The sequence below is a fragment of the Pseudophryne corroboree genome, chromosome 9 (assembly GCF_028390025.1).
Source record: "Pseudophryne corroboree isolate aPseCor3 chromosome 9, aPseCor3.hap2, whole genome shotgun sequence".
Classification (NCBI taxonomy): Eukaryota; Metazoa; Chordata; class Amphibia; order Anura; family Myobatrachidae; genus Pseudophryne; species Pseudophryne corroboree.
In genome coordinates, this window is record NC_086452.1 from 469,678,314 (window position 1) to 469,703,280 (window position 24,967).

The window sequence follows — 24,967 nt, forward strand, 5'->3', positions numbered from 1 at the left end:
GTCACCATTTCCCGGTCACCCACTATCTCCCTGTCACCCGCTATCTCTCTGTCACCCCTGCCCCCAGTGTTACCCACTATCTCCTTGTCACCCCTGCCTGACCAGTCAGACATTATCTCCCTGTCACCCATTATTTCCCTGTAACCCCTGCCTTCCCAGTCACCCACTATCTCCCTGTCACCACTGCCTTTCCAGTCACCTTCTATCTCCCTGTCACCCGCTATTTCACTGTCAACCCTTGCCTCCCCAGTCACCCATTATCTCCTTGTCACTTTCTGACCCAGGTCTCTCTCCCACATGTCTCCCTCTCTCTCTGCCCCTGATCTCTCTCCCTCTCTCTCCCTCGCATGTCTTGCGTCTCTCTCTGCCCGTGGTCTCTCTCGCCGATGTCTCCCTCTCTCTCTGCCCCTCATCTCTCTCTCCCCATGTCTTCCTCTCTTGTTGTCCCTTGTATCTCACTCTCTCTCTCTCTCTCTCCCATGTCTCCCTCTCTCTGCCACTGGTCTCTTTCTCTCTCCCTCTCCCATTACTCCCTCTCTCTCTGCCACTTTCCCTTAAAGTATCCCTCTCTCCTGGTCTCTCTCTCTCTCTACCTGCCCCTGGTCTCTCTCTCTCTACCTGCCCTTGGTCTTTCACAGACACTCACCAAAAAAGTGAAACAACACCTCTCCAGTCGACCAGATCCCTTTTTTAGGAGTGCGCAGGGATGCTTTTTTTGTTTGGTTGTTTCTTTTTTTCTGGGATGAGGGTGCATCATTCATCATCTTGCCATGAGTACCGAAGACCCTAGTTATGCCTCTGAATATGATACATTATCTGAACCCATCCTATTTAAATCCTGTCTCCTTACTAGCATCTAATGATTTACCTGGATCATACCCATGCATTTCCCTCATTCCATGAGCACTCCTGTGATCAAGCCAGACTTATGCAATCCAAATTATTGGCTTAAGATAACAGGAAAAATCTAAGACCACCCTCATATGTTTTCTATGAAGGGTAAATACTGGTTGCTTTTGTATGTAGCCCACAAATATTGGACATCTTTATTTTTAATTTAGACTTTAGTTTGAACACACTCCACCCAAATATAATCTCTCTGCACATGTTACATCTGCCCCACCTGAAGGCCAACATGGTTTTGCCCAGTTGCTTGCTCTTTTGTTTTACTAACAAACATGAATCAGGCCCAGTGTTCCTTCCCCTACAGAGCTTCCTCTTATGGTCCTGTAATGTATTGTCACAAGGGCTGATTCATGTCAGTGAGTATTTTTGGCCGGGACCTATCTGGAGGAACAATTAACATTTCAAGTATTTTTTCAAAATATTGTCCATGGATTTCAAAACCTGTTTGTTTCTCAGAGTATAAACTAGAGGGTTTAGCATCGGGGCCAAAGCTATGTACATCAAGGAGAGAAATTTGTCGTGTTCCCGGGACACCTGCGACTCTGGGGCAATGTAAGAAATGAGCGATGTCCCACAGAGTAGCAATACAACGGTGAGGTGGGACGAGCAGCTGGAGAAAGCCTTCACTCTGCCCGCAGAGCTACGTATCTTCATAATAGTAGCAATTATACATGAATATGAAATTAATATCAGCACAAAGGGGGTAAATCCCAAGAATGCACATCCCATAGACAGCAAAATCTTAATCCCGGTGATATCGCTGCTAGATTGCTCTATCATGGCTTTCAGATCACAGTAGAAATGACTAATTACTTGGGAGTTGCAGAATGATGAGTTAGAAATCAGCACAGCATAGATTACTGAAACAAAAAATCCAACAATCCAGGAGACAGAAAATAGGGTAACACACAGACTTTTGTTCATAATAATTGTATAGCGCAGAGGGATACAGATGGCAACATAGCGGTCATAGGCCATAGACGTTAGGAGTAAAAACTCCGCCACAATGCAAAATATAAAAAAGAACATCTGTGTGATGCATGCTGGGAAGGCAATTCTGGTGTCACCCGTTACCAGGATAGACAGAAATTTGGGAAGGACACTGGAGACGTAGATGGTGTCCTGCACTGAGAGGTTACACAAGAAATGGTACATAGGAGTGTGGAGCTGTGGGTTCAGATATATAAGACCAATGATAATCAGGTTCCCCAGCACTGTAAGTAAATACATTACCAGGATCCCAGTGAAGAGAAGAAGCTGAAGGTCTGCAGAGATGGAGAATGCCAGGAGGTGAAATTCTCTCTGTACTGTGCAGTTTATGAGATATTCCTTCATCCTTCCTGCAGGCTCAGGATCAGCCGCAGCAGAAGCTTCACAGAGTAACATGCTGGGGTCAGTAAGAGGAGAAGGTCATCTAGTGCTACATTCAAGTTTACAAAATATATTCTAGCACTAACACCCTATGGTGACAGCGATTTTCTTCTATGCAAAATACATTATATTTAAAATATTTATCAAGCACTGAGATATCATCCCTGATCCACACCTCCTTCCGGCTACAGGGTTTGGATAAAGTCTCACTAGCTGTAAATGAGTAGAAAAAGGTGATCTTCAGCCATAAATATATTGCAGTATTTGCACTTGGTTATTAGCACTGAACCATTAATAAATGTCCATCATATACACAATACAGTAGTGAGATCTACAATGCCATGTTTCTCATTTCAAGGTTTGGGACCCAGAAGAGGCAACATTTGGTTCAGGCTGTCCAAATTTTAGAACCCAAGGTTGGAGAAGTGTATTGCATAATGTATAATTAAATGACAGGTCTAGTGTGAAAAGAAGGAATGTGTGTAATTATGCTGACTGTTAACTCTAAAAGAGCATACTTAGACATGCTTGATGGTTTTAGAGTACATCAATGGCCTTACTTATTTTGCAGAGAACAATCAGACCTCATTACAACATAAGACCACCAGCATGTATTGCTTGTGAAGTCACTTGGTCAACTAATCTCTGGCTTCAAGCCACTGCCAGACTGATCTACTAGATAGGTCATCTCCCAGCGATGTGCTCATTCAAAGGATCAAGAAGAGGAGGCATCTAGGCCAGTAGGATAACATGGATCTTCTTTAAGGCCAGCAGCCGGCCCTACACGTCTTGCACCACACCACTGATCTAAGCATTTGAAGTGCCAATCAGGTAATCAGTATTGCTTAGAATTGCAAACATTTTGCTAACTTTCCAACTGCAACTCTGTACCTATCATAGACACAAAAAATACAGGCCAGCATATAACAATGTAACACTGTGATTGGTTTGTATTTCACAAATGTCTCATATACTCTACATAACATTAATAGTCATTTATTTCTGGGCTGAGATCAGCTATGTCAATTTGTAAATTTTGCAATAAGTATTATGTATTTTTATCCAAGTACTATCCATTATATTACATTACTATCCACATATTCTCCATTACTTTACATTATTATGCATTATATTACATTACTATTCATGTATTATCCATTACTTTACATTATTATCCACGTATTATCTATTATATTACATTATTATCTACATATTACCCACTACTTTACGTTATTATCCAAGTTTTATCCATTATATTACATATTATATTACATATTATTATCCATGTATTATCCATTACTTTACGTTATTATCCAAGTATTATCCATTATATTACATTATTATCCACGTATTATCCATTATATTACATTATTATCTACATATTACCTAGTACTTACATTATTATCCAAGTTTTATCCATTATATTACATTACTATTCACATATTCTCTATTACTTTACATTATTATCCAAGTATTATCCATTATATTACATTACTATTCATGTATTATCCATTACTTTACATTATTATCCAAGTATTATCCATTATATTACATTATTATCTACATATTACCCACTACTTACATTATTATCCAAGTTTTATCCATTATATTACATTACTATTCACATATTCTCCATTACTTTACATTATTATCCAAGTATTATCCATTATACAGGTTGAGTATCCCATATCCAAAATGCTTGGGACCAGAAGTATTTTGGATATGGGATTTTTCCGTATTTTGGAATAATTGCATACCATAATGAGATATCATAGTGATGGGACCTAAATCTAAGCACAGAATGCATTTATGTTACATATACACCATATATACAAAGCCTGAAGGTAATTTTAGCCAATATTTTTTATAACTTTGTGCATTAAACAAAGTGTGTCTACATTCACACAATTCATTTATGTTTCATATACACCTTATATACACAGCCTGAAGGTCATTAAATGCAATATTTTTAATAACTTTGTGTATTAAACAAAGTTTGTGTACATTGAGTCATCAAAAAACAAAGGTTTCACTCTCTCACTCTCACTCAAAAAATTCCGTATTTCGGAATATTCCGTATTTCGGAATATTTGGATATGGGATACTCAACCTGTATTACATTACTATTCATGTATTATCCATTACTTTACATTATTATCCAAGTATTATCCATTATATTACATATTATATTACATATTATTATCCATGTATTATCCATTACTTTACGTTATTATCCAAGTATTATCCATTATATTACATTACTATCCACGTATTATCCATTACTTTACATTATTATCCAAGTATTATCCATTATATTACATTACTATCCACGTATTATCCATTACTTTACATTATTATCCCAGTGTTATCCATTATATTACATTATTGATGTATTATCCATTTTTTGACTTTATCATCCAAGTAGAATCCATTATATTGCATTGTTCTCTACATATTACCATCACTTTACATTATTATCCAAGAATTATCCATTGCATTACATTACTATACACATATTATCCATTACTTTACATTATTATCCAAGTATTATCCATTATATTACATTACTATACACATATTATCCATTACTTTACATTATTATCCAAGTATTATCCATTATATTACATTACTATACACATATTCTCCATTACTTTACATTATTATCCAAGTATTATCCATTATATTACATTACTATCCACATATTCTCCATTACTTTACATTATTATCCAAGTATTATCCATTATATTACATTACTATCCACATATTCTCCATTACTTTACATTATTATCCAAGTATTATCCATTATATTACATTACTATACACATATTATCCATTACTTTACATTATTATCCAGGTATTATCCATTATATTACATTACTATCCACGTATTATCCATTACTTTACATTATTATCCAAGTATTATCCATTATATTACATTACTATCCACGTATTATCCATTACTTTACATTATTATCCAAGAATTATCCATTATATTACATTACTATCCACATATTATTATCCATTACTTTACATTATTATCCAATTATTATCCATTATATTACATTACTATCCACGTATTATTCATTACTTTACATTATTATCCAAGTATTATCCATTATATTACATTACTATCCACATATTATCCATTACTTTACATTATTATCCAAGTATTATCCATTATATTACATTATTCTTCATGTATTATCCATTACTTTACATTATTATCCACGTATTATCCGTTATATTACATTACTATCCACATATTCTCCATTACTTTACATTATTATCCAAGTATTATCCATTATATTACATTACTATACACATATTATCCATTACTTTACATTATTATCCAAGAATTATCCATTATATTACATTACTATCCACATATTATCCATTACTTTACATTATTATCCAAGTATTATCCATTATATTACATTACTATCCACATATTCTCCATTACTTTACATTATTATCCAAGTATTATCCATTATATTACATAACTATACACATATTATCCATCACTTTACATTATTATCCAATAATTATCCATTATATTACATTATTATCTACATATTACCCACTACTTACATTATTATCCAAGTGATTTGGAGAGGAGTGTACAGCGCTGAAAAAACCTTAAAATCTGGATAGTGTCTATATATAAAACACAAAAAGGATTATTCTATCCTTTGTACATAAAAATGGGCAGTAATACAAGCTCTAACAAATAGCTTAGTGGATAATTAGTGAAAAAGCATATGATATAGAGAGCATTAATTAGAGCAGTTGGTAATCGTTATGCAAACTTCTATCCTTTGTACATAAAAATGGGCAGTAATACAAGCTCTAATAAATAGCTTAGTGGATAATTAGTGAAAAAGCATATGATATAGAGAGCATTAATTAGAGCAGTTGGTAATCGTTATGCAAACTTGATATCCAGCTGATTGTCAGTAGTGAGATCGGTTTAAACAGAATCTCTGTTTTTTGCTGTGCTCACTGTGAAACTGACACTCACTTTAAAAAAACCAATACCGTTCACTGAAAGGTATCTTTGTATTCCTTAATCCCATCTGGTGTCATCAGGATTCAGGACTCCAACAGACCAATCACAAATGGATAAAAAGAAGTACCCCTTAGGGAATTTATTCACAAAGATGTAACAAATTTTTCTTTAAAAAAGAAGGAGAACACGGAACGCATACCCGCTCCCAGACAGAGGCTGTGCTTCACCACTGAGATGTCCGGAATATCTCAGTCCGCTGTAACGGCAAACAGCCTCAGGCGTGCGGGTAAGTTGCGGCTCTCTCCTGGATCAGCTCCCACGTCACTACAGCATCAACCGGTTTCGGGGGTCCGCCCCCTTTCTCAAGATACACTGTAGTAGATCCGGATCTTCCTTATATGCTCTTAATTGGGTTCTGATTGGATCATTCTCAATGAGGTCATTGTAGGCGGATAGTTTTAAATTCAATCACACACCCATTCAGACCATTATATGTTTCACTATTACATTGACATTCGTCTACATATTCAGCAAATACAATATACATGGTAATTGGCACAATAGTAAATAAATAATAAAAAGCATATGTTTAATTAACAATAAATACTAAAAAAACATACAATAAAAACTATGCTTGCATTTCATTCCCATTCATACTATTCCTCCATGAATGGGCTCCATATGCATAGGGGAAGAGAAAAGGAAAAAGGAGACAATTATTAGTGATGGTCATTATAAAAACCATTTGGTCTCAAAGTCTTTATTAAGGCCATCAGGTAACAAGGTTCTCATCTCAAAAATCGTTTGCATTTCCAACTTTGCAAGTCTGACAGATCTATCACTAGTCCTCCAGTTGCATCTTGCAATTTTTATCCCTGCAAACATTTTGATATATTTTGGGTCGCAATTATGTGCGGTCTTAAAATGCATTGACACATTGTGGTTTTCATAGCCCCGTCTGATGTTCCTGATATGTTCTGTCAGCCTATCTTTTAGTGGGCGTGTCGTTCGGCCGATGTATTGCTTGTTGCACTGACATTCTAACAAATAAATTACATATTTGCTATTACATGTAATAAAGGTGTCAATCCTCTCTCTCTTGTTATTGCTGCTTGATGTTACTTCTACAATCTTTCTTTCTGTTTTGCAGGCTTTGCACATTGCACATTCCCCACATCTATGAAAACCCTTAGTTATAATTGGCATACTGGGCTTAGATGCAACTGGAGGACTAGTGATAGATCTGTCAGACTTGCAAAGTTGGAAATGCAAACGATTTTTGAGATGAGAACCTTGTTACCTGATGGCCTTAATAAAGCCTTTGAGACCAAATGGTTTTTATAATGACCATCACTAATAATTGTCTCCTTTTTCCTTTTCTCTTCCCCTATGCATATGGAGCCCATTCATGGAGGAATAGTATGAATGGGAATGAAATGCAAGCATAGTTTTTATTGTATGTTTTTTTAGTATTTATTGTTAATTAAACATATGCTTTTTATTATTTATTTACTATTGTGCCAATTACCATGTATATTGTATTTGCTGAATATGTAGACGAATGTCAATGTAATAGTGAAACATATAATGGTCTGAATGGGTGTGTGATTGAATTTAAAACTATCCGCCTACAATGACCTCATTGAGAATGATCCAATCAGAACCCAATTAAGAGCATATAAGGAAGATCCGGATCTACTACAGTGTATCTTGAGAAAGGGGGCGGACCCCCGAAACCGGTTGATGCTGTAGTGACGTGGGAGCTGATCCAGGAGAGAGCCGCAACTTACCCGCACGCCTGAGGCTGTTTGCCGTTACAGCGGACTGAGATATTCCGGACATCTCAGTGGTGAAGCACAGCCTCTGTCTGGGAGCGGGTATGCGTTCCGTGTTCTCCTTCTTTTTTAAAGAAAAATTTGTTACATCTTTGTGAATAAATTCCCTAAGGGGTACTTCTTTTTATCCATTTGTGATTGGTCTGTTGGAGTCCTGAATCCTGATGACACCAGATGGGATTAAGGAATACAAAGATACCTTTCAGTGAACGGTATTGGTTTTTTTAAAGTGAGTGTCAGTTTCACAGTGAGCACAGCAAAAAACAGAGATTCTGTTTAAACCGATCTCACTACTGACAATCAGCTGGATATCAAGTTTGCATAACGATTACCAACTGCTCTAATTAATGCTCTCTATATCATATGCTTTTTCACTAATTATCCACTAAGCTATTTATTAGAGCTTGTATTACTGCCCATTTTTATGTACAAAGGATAGAAGTTTGCATAACGATTACCAACTGCTCTAATTAATGCTCTCTATATCATATGCTTTTTCACTAATTATCCACTAAGCTATTTGTTAGAGCTTGTATTACTGCCCATTTTTATGTACAAAGGATAGAATAATCCTTTTTGTGTTTTATATATAGACACTATCCGGATTTTAAGGGTTTTTCAGCGCTGTACACTCCTCTCCAAATCTCTTTTTTGTGCAGTGTTAACTACAGGTGTTGGTGTATACCTGGGATTGGAGTTGAGCAGCTGATTACCAGCGCTGTGAGGGGGAATAATTTCTGTTTTCATTATTATCCAAGTATTATCCATTATATTACATTACTATCCACATATTATTATCCATTACTTTACATTATTATCCAAGTATTATCCATTATATTACATTACTATCCACATATTATCCATTACTTTACATTATTATCCAAGTATTATCCAATATATTACATTACTATCCACATATTCTCCATTACTTTACATTATTATCCAAGTATTATCCATTATATTACATTACTATCCACATATTATTATCCATTACTTTACATTATTATCCAAGTATTATCCATTATATTACATTACTATCCACGTATTATCCATTACTTTACATTATTATCCAAGTATTATCCAATATATTACATTACTATCCACATATTCTCCATTACTTTACATTATTAGCAAAGAATTATCCATTATATTACATTACTATCCACATATTCTCCATTACTTTACATTATTATCCAAGTATTATCCAATATATTACAGGGCAGTAACTAGGTGTGTGCGGAGGGGGCACTGCACATAGCCCTGCAGGTAGGGGGGTGTTAGCGGCACTTCTCAATTATCTGTTTTAATTACTTTCACTTGTAGCTTCCCTCCTTTTTGAAGCCCAGCATCTCCTGACACTCACTGTCTCCTACCCTGACTCCTTCTGTCACTAATACCTATAAAACATTCATGAACACAATTTGAGATTTCTTGGTTTTTCAATCACACTGTCCTAAATTAAATTTAAAGATGCTGACATACCCAGGATTCAGACCCATGTCTTTGGCATTGCAGTCAGACAATCAATTCATTGAGCCCTCGCAAAGAAAGGTAAATAAGCTAGAAAATTCTAATTATATGAAGCATACCTTGTCCTTTGTGAAAAAATTATCAGCATTGTGGCTGAACAGATCTATGTAGTGTGTAGCTGCAAGTGATTAGATGTGTGGCTGCACACTACATAGATCTGCTCATTTGCAATGCTGATAGGGTGTTTGGTAAGAATGCAACAGGTTATAGGTTTGAATCCTGGGTATGACAGTTTATCGAAATGTGTTATTTAATAAAAGGTATTGTAACTGAATAACAACAAACTCTCACATTTTATATATAAAATGTGGGAAGGGGAATCATAGCATGGGCTTTATCTGGGATCAATCTTGTCATGCCCTTCCCCACGAGGCTTGTGCCCTATGTCCCTATTGAAAAAAATGGGGGGGGGGACGCCAATTCTCTCTCTAGCACAGGGCACCAAAACGCCTAGCTACGGCTCTGTTATATTACATTACTATTCATGTATTATCCAGTACTTTACATTATTATCCAAGTATTACCCATTATACAACAAACAAAGAAGGAAGGCACAACAAAGTGACCCCCTGGTGCTGATTGGTAATTAGCAATTACTACACATATACGTCTTATAGTATTCTTTGGCCTTATAAACTTAATTTACTTATAAGAATCTAGAAGCAGCTCAACTGTAAATAAAGGGGGCTTCTCTACCTCCTTAATATAATACTTAGAAAAAAAGAAAAAAACAGAAGCGCTAATGGATTCCTTATTAAAATAATTTTTATTTTTTACTTTTTACAGCTATTGCTAAATAGCTCTTTAACTTACCTAAATATCTAATTATACATTAAAAGTATTACTTTTTATAAAAAATTCTGGCCAGTTTTATAAAACAACAATAATAACACAACAATATTAACACATACACAATTGGATGTTCTTCTCCGTGCGGAGAAATGGACAGTTAAATACAAATAGATAACACTGTTTCCCTCTGATCTTATCAGGTTAGCCAGCCTCAGTGATGATACATAGTTGCTCATTCGACTTGTGCTTAGAGCCCTTATGATTTTGTAGCTGTGTTAAAGATTAATTTTTAATGCACAGTTTCTTTGCTCAGAGTATTAACTATTTTTCACAAGTCCACGCTCTTATAGATTGTGACACATCTTTGCTTTCAAATATATTGAGCCATGTATACAGTCTCTGTAGCTGTTTCTTTTCACTTAAATAGTATAGATGATTTTAGTACACAACAGTGATGAATAAATTAGTTGTAGATTAGCGTGCAAAGCCAAAATGTAAGCTTCATTCACGGCAATATGGAGTTTTTGCAGCTCAGCTGATGTTTTTAAAGCTGATACACAGCAACGACCGCTTAATTGCTCATAAATTGCGGTGATAGAAACTTTTACTGCACCTCCGCTGATGTTATAACATGGCCATGTTGTATAGAAATAGTTACCACACAGCCTCCTGGGTTAAAGTCCTTGTCGCTCCCGGCTCTGGTGCTCGAATACCTTTTCAAGAGCCTTATCCGGAGGTCTCTGGATATTTCCCAGCGTGATGAGGCAAGTTCGTGGTGTAGTTCTCTTAGGTAAGTAGAAACCAAACGATGAGACGTGTTTCTCCGCCTTTAAAACTCAGCGGCTTCCTCAGTCAGATATTTTTAATCACTGCCGCTCTGCTCGTTTTTATACCCGGCATCTCTCAGATGCACCTGCGTGTATTACCTGCACTACAAGCCTCATTTGCCGTCTTACAGCTGTAGATCTTTTCACAGGGCTGGCAAAGAGTGCTCAATCACACTCCCAATTCCATTGCTATACGAGTATTTATCAGCTGTTAGTGAGACTCATTTGTGTCTGCACACATAGTTCAGTCCTTTGCTTGTAACAAGTATAGTATTTATACACATCTCATATGGACCATCAAGTGCCGGTAATCAGAGCAGAGTTCAAGAAAATTTTAGACCTTATCTACATATATACATACATAAAAAATATATATATATAGGAATAACTATAAGACCCCTTCTCTAGCCAAACTTATATTTACTAGAGAAGAAAAAAAAAAAACCTTTTTAAAGAAGGAGGGCACAACATATACCAATATAATTTATTTCTTATTGATTATTGATTTATTTTTTATCTATTGTCTATATTTCATTTTATCAATGATTTTCTAATTGATGTATTATTCTAAAAAACCATTCATATTGTATTTAATAATATAGACACTACATTATAATATTATATTATTTAGATCTAATTAACAAATCCAAAGTAAATATATATACATACTAATCTTAGAGACATTTCTTATCTAAAAAAATAGCTATCTAGCATATCACACAAGGGATACTCCATTTATGTATGCACATGGGGTAGATACACACATAATATATATAGTGCATCAGCACTCTTCTGTCATATTTTGATGTTACCCCAAAATACCTTACCTACTGCTTATTCAATGGGTTCTGTCCCCCCATTTAACAAGTATTACATAATGAATCTTACCGCCATGTTTTAACTAATATGGTTCAACTCAACAGTATCGTTTAAGCCATCAGGAGCTAATGTAGCTAGTCTAAATATCCAATATGCTTCTCTACGACATAGGGTATTAAATCTATCTCCCCCCCGTGCAGTGCATCTAATCTGTTCAATACCTAGTATTTTAATGTTGCTAGGTGTATAAAGATCACAATGTACAGTATGGTTGGACAAAGGATGTGTTCGCACATTTTTGTTTATATTTCTCCAGTGCTCCATAAATCTAGTATGGAGCATCCTGGTTGTGCGCCCCACATACTGTTTGCCACAACCACACTGGACCATATATATCACAAACTTAGATCTACAATTTATAAAGCTTTTTATTTGAAATTTTTCCCCATTCTGGTTTGAAACAAATTCAGTAGTTTTTCTATCCGTATGGACACACGTATTGCACGTAGAGCTCCCACACTTGTGAAAGCCTATGGGTCTAGTGGGTATCCAAGTATTCCCTACCTGTGTATGCTCTGGCTTCCTCTGATTAAAATGACTAGTGGTTAATCTTTGTTTTAGATTGTCCGACTTCCTAAAGATTACTTTCCCCTCATGGTTAACTGACTTTCTAAGTACTGTATCCAACTTCAAAAGTTCAGAGTTCTTTTTGATTATTTTTTTAATATCATATGAATAATTATTAAATTTGGTTATAAATAAAGATGATCTATCTTGCTTATCCCCATTTTCTATATCCATCTTTTTATGTGTAGATTTGAGATTTTTTCCCTCCATACTCAGCAATGTACTTCTTTCCATACCTTCGACTTCCCTCAAGGCCTTATTGAGAACTTCTTTGGGATAGCCTTGTTCTAAGAATGAAACAAACAATTGATCCACTTGTTTTCTATATAAATCTTGTGTTGAACAATTCCGCCGGATTCTAATAAATTGTCCCTTCGGAATATTCACTTTCCATGTTTTTGCATGGGAACTTTTAAAATTCAGGTATCTACTTTGATCTACTGGCTTGATGAAGGTTTCCGTTATAATTTCTCCTCCCATCGTTGACAATGCAATATCCAAAAAACTGATTTTGCTTCTATTTTGACTACATGTGAATTTTAAACCATATTTATTTTGGTTTAATCTGTGAAAAAACGTGTCGATTGATTGTGAATCCCCATCCCAAATAATAAATAAATCATCAATAAATCTGCCGTAGAGGACGAGACTCGCGCCGAACCCTCCCCCCCACACATGCTCCTCCTCAAACCTCCCCATGTATAGGTTGGCAAAGCTCGGCGCGAGTGTATGTGTTAATATTGTTGTGTTATTATTGTTGTTTTATAAAACTGGACAGAATTTTTTATAAAAAGTAATACTTTTAATGTATAATTAGATATTTAGGTAAGTTAAGAGCTATTTAGCAATAGCTGTAAAAAGTAAAAAATAAAAATTATTTTAATATTATCCATCATATTACATTACTATACACATATTATTATCCATTACTTTAGATTATTAACTAAGTATTATCCTTGACATTATAATATTAACCAAATATCTACATGTTAACTCACCAAAACTACTTACATGTAATGTTATAGTGCAGATAGCTACTCTTATCATTTGTTGGGAGAGAACGGGGACGACATGTCTAAAAATAAAAAACAGTACTAAGGTGTCTGGTGGGATACATATTATTACTTATATACATGTATATATTGGGCCAGAAGGAGATATATCAGTATTTTTTTTTGTGTTAGAGCTATACCAGCCTCTGTAGTCATCTGTCCTAACATGTTATAGCAATGACTGAAACTTGCTACCAACAGAACCTCATCTGACAATCTGTGTAGGGTGGGGCGGATCCATAAGAAAATGAAAGGGGGGGCACCATGATAGGGAAACGGTAATAGTTATATTTACATGCACCTAAGGCACGTGTGCTCCCAGATAAGGAGTGTGGTATCACAGGGGTTGTGGCCTCACAGAATACGCCATAGGTAATGATTGGCTGTAGGAGCGCATCCTGGTTTATTGCCAATGTTTCACCCTGATGAAAAGGCTGATTGGGCCTTGAAATGTTGGTCACCTGTTCCATTAGTTATGGGAGCCTGGAAGGCACCCCAGCACAATATAATTATTAAAGTTTTTAGTTGGTGGTGGCAGGTGCAGCATACCTTGTTTTGGGCACTGCACTGAGACTCAGACTGCAGGACACGAACTGTCCATATTTAAATTGGCAGAAGCAGCCAGCTGGATCTCCAACAAGCAGCATAAGACTTCTGCAGGACAGCCCTGTCACAATCACACGGGCCGCCGTCTCAAAGCTGAGGCTGAGTTTGACTGCACCTAGCATGGTGTTAAACAGGGGCTGGCTGGCAACTTTCAGCCTGGGGGGCAGACTCAAGCAAGTGGCCCAGCATTTCACAGGGAATGCAGTGAGAAAATGGCCTTGGCTGGACTCTGGCCGGCTGGCAGTGGGGGAGGTAGGTTGCGGTGTGAGCAGGGGGAGGCTGGAGCTGCAGCTCCAGCCTCCCCATTGGTTACCACATGGACTTGCTGTTAGAGCCGTAGTGGGTCCTAGTGCCTGCCGGCTCTTTTATCAAATCTGACTGACAGAAATAGCAGTAGCACTGCTGCTGCTCTCCTTTTGAAAAAAGAAGAAGTCAGAAACGACAGGGGAGGCACGGGCCAGAGTGCCCCCCCCCTAGATCCGCCTATGTGTGTAGGGTAATATCAGGTACTGAATGTACAGGAAACAGTCACAGAGTAAGTTAATTCAGTGTTTCCCAAACTGTGCACCTTAGGGTGCCTTGGGGCACTTTCAGGGGTGCCTTGGATTAATGGTCTAGGACTAATTCAAAATACAGGATGAGGCAAAAAAAACCTCCAAGATTTTAAAGATTAACAAAACAGACATGGTAAATGTTATTCAAACTGTTAGTACATAAGGGGTAATTCCAAGTTGATCGCAGCAGGAATTTTGTTAGCAGTTGGGCAAAACCATGTGCACTGCAGGGGAGGCAGATGTAACATTTGCAGAAAGAGTTAGATTTGGGTGGGTTATTTTATTTCTGTGCAGGGTAAATTCTGGCTGCTTTATTTTTACACTGCAAATTAGATTGCAGATTGAACACACCACACCCAAATCTAACTCTCTCTGCACATGTTAAATCTGCCTCCCCTGCAGTGCACTTGGTATTGCCCAACTGCTAACAAAATTCAGTTTATACAGTTTATATTCAGTTGGTTCTGAATATGATATGGTCATTTCTTGGTGTATAGCAGCCCTCAGTTCATTAATGGTCTTTGGTGTATGTGAGTAGACCTCAGCTAATAGGTGGACCTGTTGGGTGTGTAGAGCCCTCTCATGGAGCAGATGTGGATTGTTTTCTGACCAGTAACGAAACCTCTGCTTGGTAACGTAGCTAGACCAATGACAGTGAGCTTCATCAGGAACTGTAGCGATAACGCCAGACATGAATCGCAGAGTGATACTCAACTTCAGAAATCGGCTACAAATATGTATCAGGAATGAAGACCACCATCTGGATGATTTCATATTCAAAACCAATTTGAAAATAAGCTGTATTCCATGCACTTTTGAATAGCATTTACCACTGCTTGTTATGTTAACCATTAAAATCTGTGAGGTTTTTTTTTGCCTCACCGTGTATTTATGTTCAATGTACTGTAATAAGCAAAACCAGTGTTTGTGGCTTCCAATCATAAAATATATTGTCAAACAGAAGTGAATCCTGTCCCTCACCACATAACTGACCCTAAGGATGACATATAAACACAACTTACTTAATTTAATACTTTTTTTTTAAAAAAATTCTCAGTAAGAAACTTTTGGCCTAGGGTGCCTGAAAAAGAAATTGTCCAACACTACTGTGCCAAGATTCAAAAAAGTTTGGTAACCACTGAGTTAATTTAGGATAAATATCATGTTGTATAGTGTATAGTACATTATTTAATATTTAGACTGGTTACACATGTGACCAGCGTGTCTTATACAATAATGAAAAATCATAAAGTACCATATAGCAGACTAAAAATAATACATATATAAATCTGTTCCATAGTACTTAAGGTACAAGCAATAACTGTGAGAATAATATGAAGACATAATGTAATGAATATTCCTAATAAAGACTTTACCCCTATGATTTACCATGTGAAAGTAAAGTTGAAGTTTAGTTTATAAATGAGAATTTCACACGATGGTGCAGCACGTTATTCAGGTTTCCCCCTGTCTCCCAACTACAAGGGATGGAAGATATATATAACGCTGTGTTTATGCCCCAGGGATTGGCCCTTTGCGGATACATTTATTACAATTTTCCCAGATCTAATTAATGTTGAACATTTATTTAATTTTTTTAACAGCATGATTACTTTAATTATAATTATTTGTTAATTATAAATGCATATTTCCTGTATTGTATGTTATCCAGCCTTTGTAATAGAAGTTTCCAAACAATATATAGTATATACTATATCTCACATGTGACATATCTCACATGAGATTCGGTGAGTGTCCAATTATCACACACATAGGCTAACATTCAATTCTAAGAAACTTTACTATTGAAAATTATTATCTTTTATTTATATTGTTGTGGCAAATCGCACAGCCCGCACCCCCACCCCCCTCCCCATGCAGCCGGTGAATGGTTCTAAATAACGTTTAACAAAATGTTCTTACTGTTTGTCACAAGTGCGACTATAGGCGATTCTAACAGTATTTTCTGTGCTAAATTTAAGCATTTTAGAATGTCTTTATCATGTAAGAATTTTGAGTGACACCCAATAACATTTGACAATATTATGCTTATTATCAATGCATACAACAGCAAGAGCTTAAAGAAGGAGAGTATAGGCCCTTTAAAAGACAAGTTGGAAGTCTTAGTCAAAAATGATAAGGACATAGCGGACAGACTAAATTAGTTTTTTTCAACGGTATTTACAAGAGAGGACCAAATTCAGGGACTAACACACAATCTCAATAATGATAATGTCCCACTGATAAGTGCTTATTTAAGTGAGGAGGTAGTCTGTGACCAATTAAAAAATGTAAAGAATAATAAGTCACCGGGTCCCGATGGAATTCACCCAAGGGTTCTAATGGATCTTCACTCTGAACTTGCAAGACTGCTATTTTTGATCTTTAAAGATTCAGTTATATCAGGTATGGTTCCCAAAGACTGGCGTATAGCGGAAGTAGTGCCAATATTCAAAAAGGGAAGTAAAGCTGAACCGGGTAATTATAGACCAGTTAGTCTTACATCTATAGTGGGGAGAGTATTGGAAGGTATTCTAAGGGATAGTATTCAGAAGTTCCTTGAAGTCAATAAGGTCATTAAAAGGAATAAACATGGATTTTTGAAGGACAGATCATGTCAAACCAACTTATTTGGCTTTTATAAAACAGTAAGTGCGAACCTTGATCAGGGTAAGGAGGTGGATGTAATCTTTTTAGACTTTTCCAAAGCTTTCGACACTGTACCAGACATGCGACTTATCTATAAGCTACAAGAAATAGGGCTAGGGAGCACAATATGCACTTGGGTCAAAAATTGGTTAGATAATAGGGAGCAGCGCGTTGTGGTTAATGGATCTTTTTCAAATTGGACTGAAGTGCTAAGTGGTGTGCCACAAGGCTCAGTATTAGGACCGCTATTGTTCAATATTTTCATTAACGACCAGTAGGTCTAGACAGCATGTTGTCAATTTTTGCAGATGATACCAAATTGTGTAAAGTTATAAAAACGGAGGGGAATGCTGAGTCTCTTCAGAACGACTTAGTTAAATTAGAAGCATGGGCAGTCAAATGAAGAATGTGCTTCAATACAGACAAGTGTAAGGTAATGCACTGTGGTAGCAAGAACAAAAATTATACCTACATACTAAATGAGGTAACATTAGGGGATTCTGTACTGGAAATGACTTAGGTGTTCACATAGATAGCAAACTAAGCAGCAGTACCCAAAGTAGGATTGCAGAAAAGTAGGCTAATTAGATATTAGCATGCATAAAACATGGAATTGATGCAAGGGACGAGAGTGTTATACTCCCCTTATATAAATCACTAGTGAGGCCACATCTTGAATACTGTGTGCAATTTTGGGCACCATACTACAAAAAGGATATTCTGGAGCTAGAAAAGGTTCAGAGGTGGGCGGCCAAACTAATTAAGTGCATGGAGACGCTGGAATACGAGGAAAGGCTTGCAAGGCTAGGCATGTTTACACTGGAAAAGAGGAGACTAAGAGGGGACATGATCAACATCTACAAATATAAAAGGGGACAATACACAGAGTTTGCGCAGGACCTGTTTTCGGTAAGATCAGCACAGAGGACTCGTGGACACTCGCTTAGGTTAGAGGAGAGGAGTTTCCGCACAATGCTGCGTAACGGGTTTTTCACAGTAAGGACAATACGTGTTTGGAATTCCCTGCCTGAGCGAGTTGTAAAGGTGGACTCAGTCAACACCTTTAAGAATGGGTTAGATAAATTCCTAATGGATAAGGATATCCAGGGTTATGGTGCGTAGTCGCGCACTATAGTTACTATGAAAAGGAAATAAAACACAACGGATGACATCAGCATCAGACAAACTTTAGACCAAAATAATCCTGCATAGGAGACCACAAATAGGTTGAACTTGATGGACAAATTGTCTTTTTTTCAAGCTTAGATACTATGTTACTATGTTACTATGTTACTATGTAAACAATTAACTTACATAAAAGGTAGAAGTATAGTCAGGGACACTTTAAGAGAGGAGGAGGCCCGGGTGCAGCCTCCTCCATTCTGCCGGCAGTGCTGAGAGTCTGAGCACTAGAGCGCTCAGACTCTACTGTGCATGCACAGATCTCAGGGAAAATGGCGTGGCAGCCATTTTCCCTGTGAATTTTGTACTGCACATGCACAGAACTCCGTGAAAATGGGCGATGAGCCATTTTCACTGTGTTTTAACACTGCCATGGATGTCGGAGCAGGACTCCAGAGGGGTGAATATTTAGAAAATGGGTGCAGCCTGTGCAGTGGGGGACCCCTCTGGACTCAGGGGCCCGAGTGCACCACACAAACTGCACCCATTATAGATATGTCAGTGAGTATAGTAATTTCTGCTGTATTTTGCCTCAGGACATCCCTTTTAAGGGTCCAACAATAGTCAGCAAGCATACTTGGACTCCACTTGCCCATTACTGAAATATCTTGGTGGAACTATTCCCCATGTTCATCGCTGACTGTTCCAAGATTTGCTGGGAAGATATCCAGGTGTGAGTCCATGAAATGGATATTTAAAGACGTGTTACAGCCCATGGTCTTGTGAAAGTTTTAAATACCTATTTCTTCGTAGTTTCTCTAAGAAGTCCGACAAATACACGTAAAGGCTCCCATGCAGCTTTTTCGGCCTGATTCAACTGACATTTAAGCTCTCACCTTGGGGTATATTTACTAAGGTCCCGATTTTGACCGAGATGCCGTTTTTTCTTCAAAGTGTCATCTCGGTAATTTACTAAGCAAAAATCTCGGCAGTGATGAGGGCATTCGGAATATTTTGGAAGTCCTCGTAAAAAATCACAAATCAATACACCATCGGTCAAATACGCCTGCAATTTGGTAGAAATCGGTAATTTACTAAAAAGTGCAAAACACAAACACTGCCGACAATAGCCAAACACTGCCGTGATGAAATACAAATCGTGAAAAAGTGCTAAAAAAAAACAGACCTGCTTTTTTATCCCGTGTTTGTATAGGCATGCACGGATCCATGAGATCCGTGCATGTTTTTCAGTGGGAAGGGGTGGGAAATGTTTTAATTTTTCCCAAAAAAAAATGCGTGGGATCCCCCCTCCTAAACCAAACCAGCCTCGGGCTCTTTGAGCCGGCCCTGGTTGCAAAAATATGGGGAAAAAATTGACAGGGGTTCCCCCATATTTAAGCAACCAGCACCGGGCTCTGCGCCTGGTCCTGGTTCCAAAAATACGGGGGACAAAAAGCGTAGGGGTCCCCCGTATTTTTGAAACCAGCACCGGGCTCCACTAGCTGGACAGATAATGCCACAGCCGGGGGTCACTTTTATACAGTGCCTTGCGGCCGTGGCATCAAATATCCAACTAGTCACCCCTGGCTGGGGTACCCTGGGGGAGTGGGGACCCCTTCAATCAAGGGGTCCCCCCCCCAGCCACCCAAGGGCCAGGGGTGAAGCCCGAGGCTGTCCCCCCCATCCAATGGGCTGCGGATGGGGGCTGATAGCCTTTGTTGAAAGTTATGAATATTGTTTTTAGTAGCAGTACTACAAGTCCCAGCAAGCCTCCCCCGCAAGCTGGTGCTTGGAGAACCACAAGTACCAGCATGCGGCGGAAAACCGGGCCCGCTGGTACCTGTAGTACTACTACTAAAAAAATACACCAATAAAGACATTACACACACACCTTGAAAGTATAACTTTAATGCATACATACACACCACCATATACACATACTTACCTTATGTTCACACGAGGGTCGGTCCTCTTCTCCATGTAGAATCCAAGGTGTACCTGTTGGAAAAATCCTACTCACCAAATCCAGTGTAGAGGGCTCCTCGGATAATCCATTTGTAACCCACGTACTTGTAAAAATAAAAAAACGGGACACCCGACCACGTACTGAAAGGGGCCCCATGTTTTCACATGGGACCCCTTTCCCCGAATGCCAGAAACCCCCTCTGACTGATGTTTAGGTGGGTTTCTTCAGCCAATCAGGGAGCGCCACGTTGTGGCACCCTCCTGATCGGCTGTGTGCTCCTGTACTGTCTGACAGGCGGCACACGGCAGTGTTACAATGTAGCGCCTATGCGCTCCATTGTAACCAATGGTGGGAACTTTGTGGTCAGCGGTGAGGTCACTTTCGGTCAATTGCGGTCAAATCAATCGTTTTAATAAAGTTCTTTATACGTAAGACCAAACTTTTTGTATTGTAAATAAATAAAAAAAAAATAACAAGTGATGTACTAGCAACATTCTTCTTACATGGGGTTAGTGATGGTCTCTTTGGGCACTTCTTCTGAACATAATGATTTCTTTGGTCTTTGCTGTCCAAAGTGCATCATCCAGCAGAATGTGACCCAACTGTTTATTATTCTGTACTAGTGATGAGCGGGTTTGGTTCCTCGGGATCCGAACCCCCCCGAACTTCACCCATTTTAGACGGTTCCGAGGCAGACTCGGATCCTCCCGCCTTGCTCGGTTAACCCGAGCGCGCCCGAACGTCATCATCCCGCTGTCGTATTCTCGCGAGATTCGTATTCTATATAAGGAGCCGCGCGTCACCAACATTTTTCACTCGAGCATTGGAGATGATAGAGAGAGGACGTGGCTGGCGTTCTCTCAGTTTCTGTGTTCAGTGTGCTGCAAATATCTGTGCTCAGTGTGCTGCAAATATCTGTGCTCAGTGTGCTGCAAATATCTGCTCAGTGTGCTGCAAATATCTACTTTCTCTGCCTGAAAAATGCTCCATATCTGTGCTCAGTGTGCTGCAAATATCTGTGCTCAGTGTGCTTTATTGTGGGGACTGGGGACCAGCTGTATTATATAGTAGGAGGACAGTACAGAGTTTTGCTGACCAGTGACCACCAGTATTATACGTTCTCTGCCTGAAAAACGCTCCATATCTGTGCTGCATTGTAGTATATAGTAGGAGGACAGTGCAGAATTTTGCTGACCAGTGACCACCAGAATTATATCAGTACGGTACAGTAGTCCACTGCCCTACCTACCTCTGTGTCGTCAAGTATACTATCCCATCCATACCTGTGGTGCATTTAAGTTTTGCGCAGTATATATATAGTAGGAGGACAGTGCATCATTTTGCTGACCACCAGTATATAATATATAGCAGTACGGTACAGCAGTCCACTGCTCTACCTACCTCTGTGTCGTCAAGTATACTATCCCATCCATACCTGTGGTGCATTTAAGTTTTGCGCAGTATATATAGTAGGAGGACAGTGCATAATTTTGCTGACCACCAGTATATAATATATAGCAGTACGGTACAGTAGGCCACTGCTTTACCTACCTCTGTGTCGTCAAGTATACTATCCATCCATACCTGTGGTGCATTTAAGTTTTTGTGCACAGTATATATATAGTAGTAGGACAGTGCATAATTTTGCTGACCACCAGTATATAATATATAGAAGTACGGTACAGTAGGCCACTGCTCTACCTACCTCTGTGTCGTCAAGTATACTATCCATCCATACCTGTGATGCATTTAAGTTTTTGTGCGCAGTATATATATAGTAGTAGGACTGTGCATAATTTTGCTGACCACCAGTATATAATATATAGCAGTACGGTACAGTGGTCCACTGCTCTACCTACCTCTGTGTCGTCAAGTATACTATCCCATCCATACCTGTGGTGCATTTAAGTTGTGCGCAGTATATATAGTAGTAGGACAGTGCATCATTTTGCTGACCACCAGTATATAATATATAGCAGTACGGTACAGTAGGCCACTGCTCTACCTACCTCTGTGTCGTCAAGTATACTATCCATCCATACCTGTGGTGTATTTAAGTTTTTGTGCGCAGTATATATATAGTAGTAGGGCAGTGCATAATTTTGCTGACCACCAGTATATAATATATAGCAGTACGGTACAGTAGTCCACTGCTCTACCTACCTCTGTGTCGTCAAGTATACTATCCCATCCATACCTGTGGTGCATTTAAGTTTTGCGCAGTATATATAGTAGGAGGACAGTGCATAATTTTGCTGACCACCAGTATATAATATATTGCAATACGGTACAGTAGGCCACTGCTCAACCTACCTCTGTGTTGTCAAGTATACTATCCATCCATACCTGTGGTGCATTTAAGTATTTGTGCGCAGTATATATATAGTAGTAGGACAGTGCATAATTTTGCTGACCACCAGTATATAATAAATACCAGTACGGTACAGTAGGCCACTGCTCTACCTACCTCTGTGTCATCAAGTATACTATCCATCCATACCTGTGGTGCATTTAAGTTTTTGTGCGCAGTATATATATATAGTAGTAGGCCATTGCTATTGATATATTACTGGCATATAATTCCACACATTAAAAAATGGAGAACAAAAATGTGGAGGGTAAAATAGGGAAAGATCAAGATCCACTTCCACCTCGTGCTGAAGCTGCTGCCACTAGTCATGGCCGAGACGATGAAATGTAATCAACGTCATCTGCCAAGGCCGATGCCCAATGTCATAGTAGAGAGCATGTAAAATCCAAAAAACAAAAGTTGAGTAAAATGACCTAAAAATCAAAATTAAAAGCGTCTGATGAGAAGCGTAAACTTGCCAATATGCCATTTACGACACGGAGTGACAAGGAACGGCTGAGGCCCTGGCCTATGTTCATGGCTAGTGGTTCAGATTCACATGAGAATGGAAGCACTCATCCTCTCGCTAGAAAACTGCAGTGCCACTCCTAGATGGGCCAGGTGTTTGTGTCGGCCACTTGTGTCACTTAGCTTAGTCACACAGCTACTTCATTGCACCTCTTTTTTTCTTTGCATCATGTGCTGTTTGGGGACTATTTTTTTAAGTGCCATCCTGTCTGACACTGCAGTGCCACTCCTAGATGGGCCAGGTGTTTGTGTCGGCCACTTGTGTCGCTTAGCTTAGCCATCCAGCGACCTTGGTGCACCTCTTTTTTTCTTTGCATCATGTGCTATTTGGGGACTATTTTTTGAAGTGCCATCCTGTCTGACACTGCAGTGCCACTCCTAGATGGGCCAGGTGTTTGTGTCGGCCACTTGGGTCGCTTAGCTTAGTCACACAGCTACCTCATTGCGCCTCTTTTTTTCTTTGCATCATGTGCTGTTTGGGGACTATTTTTTGAAGTGCCATCCTGTCTGACACTGCAGTGCCACTCCTAGATGGGCCAGGTGTTTGTGTCGGCCACTTGGGTCGCTTAGCTTAGTCACACAGCGACCTTGGTGCACCTCTTTTTTTCTTTGCATCATGTGCTGTTTGGGGACTATTTTTTGAAGTGCCATCCTGTCTGACACTGCAGTGCCACTCCTAGATGGGCCAGGTGTTTGTGTCGACCACTTGGGTCGCTTAGCTTAGTCACACAGCTACCTCATTGCGCCTCTTTTTTTCTTTGCATCATGTGCTGTTTGGGGACTATTTTTTGAAGTGCCATCCTGTCTGACACTGCAGTGCCACTCCTAGATGGGCCAGGTGTTTGTGTCGGCCACTTGTGTCGCTTAGCTTAGTCACACAGCTACCTCATTGCGCCTCTTTTTTTCTTTGCATCATGTGCTGTTTGGGGACTATTTTTTGAAGTGCCATCCTGCCTGACACTGCAGTGCCACTCCTAGATGGGCCAGGTGTTTGTGTCGGCCACTTGGGTCACTTAGCTTAGTCACACAGCGACCTTGGTGCACCTCTTTTTTTCTTTGCATCATGTGCTGTTTGGGGACTATTTTTTGAAGTGCCATCCTGTCTGACACTGCAGTGCCACTCCTAGATGGGCCAGGTGTTTGTGTCGGCCACTTGGGTCACTTAGCTTAGTCACACAGCGACCTTGGTGCACCTCTTTTTTTCTTTGCATCATGTGCTGTTTGGGGACTATTTTTTGAAGTGCCATCCTGTCTGACACTGCAGTGCCACTCCTAGATGGGCCAGGTGTTTGTGTCGGCCACTTGGGTCGCTTAGCTTAGTCACACAGCTACCTCATTGCGCCTCTTTTTTTCTTTGCATCATGTGCTGTTTGGGGACTATTTTTTGAAGTGCCATCCTGTCTGACACTGCAGTGCCACTCCTAGAT

General features: G+C 38.8%; 1 protein-coding gene across 1 annotated transcript; it reads right to left on the reverse strand.

Moving 5' to 3' along the window:
- Nucleotides 1–1,299: 1,299 nt before the first annotated feature.
- Nucleotides 1,300–2,292, reverse strand: LOC134958865 (olfactory receptor 1C1-like). The gene has a single exon (XM_063941569.1). The coding sequence runs from the start codon at nt 2,290–2,292 to the stop codon at nt 1,300–1,302; it is 993 nt and encodes a 330-aa protein (XP_063797639.1).
- Nucleotides 2,293–24,967: the final 22,675 nt, after the last annotated feature.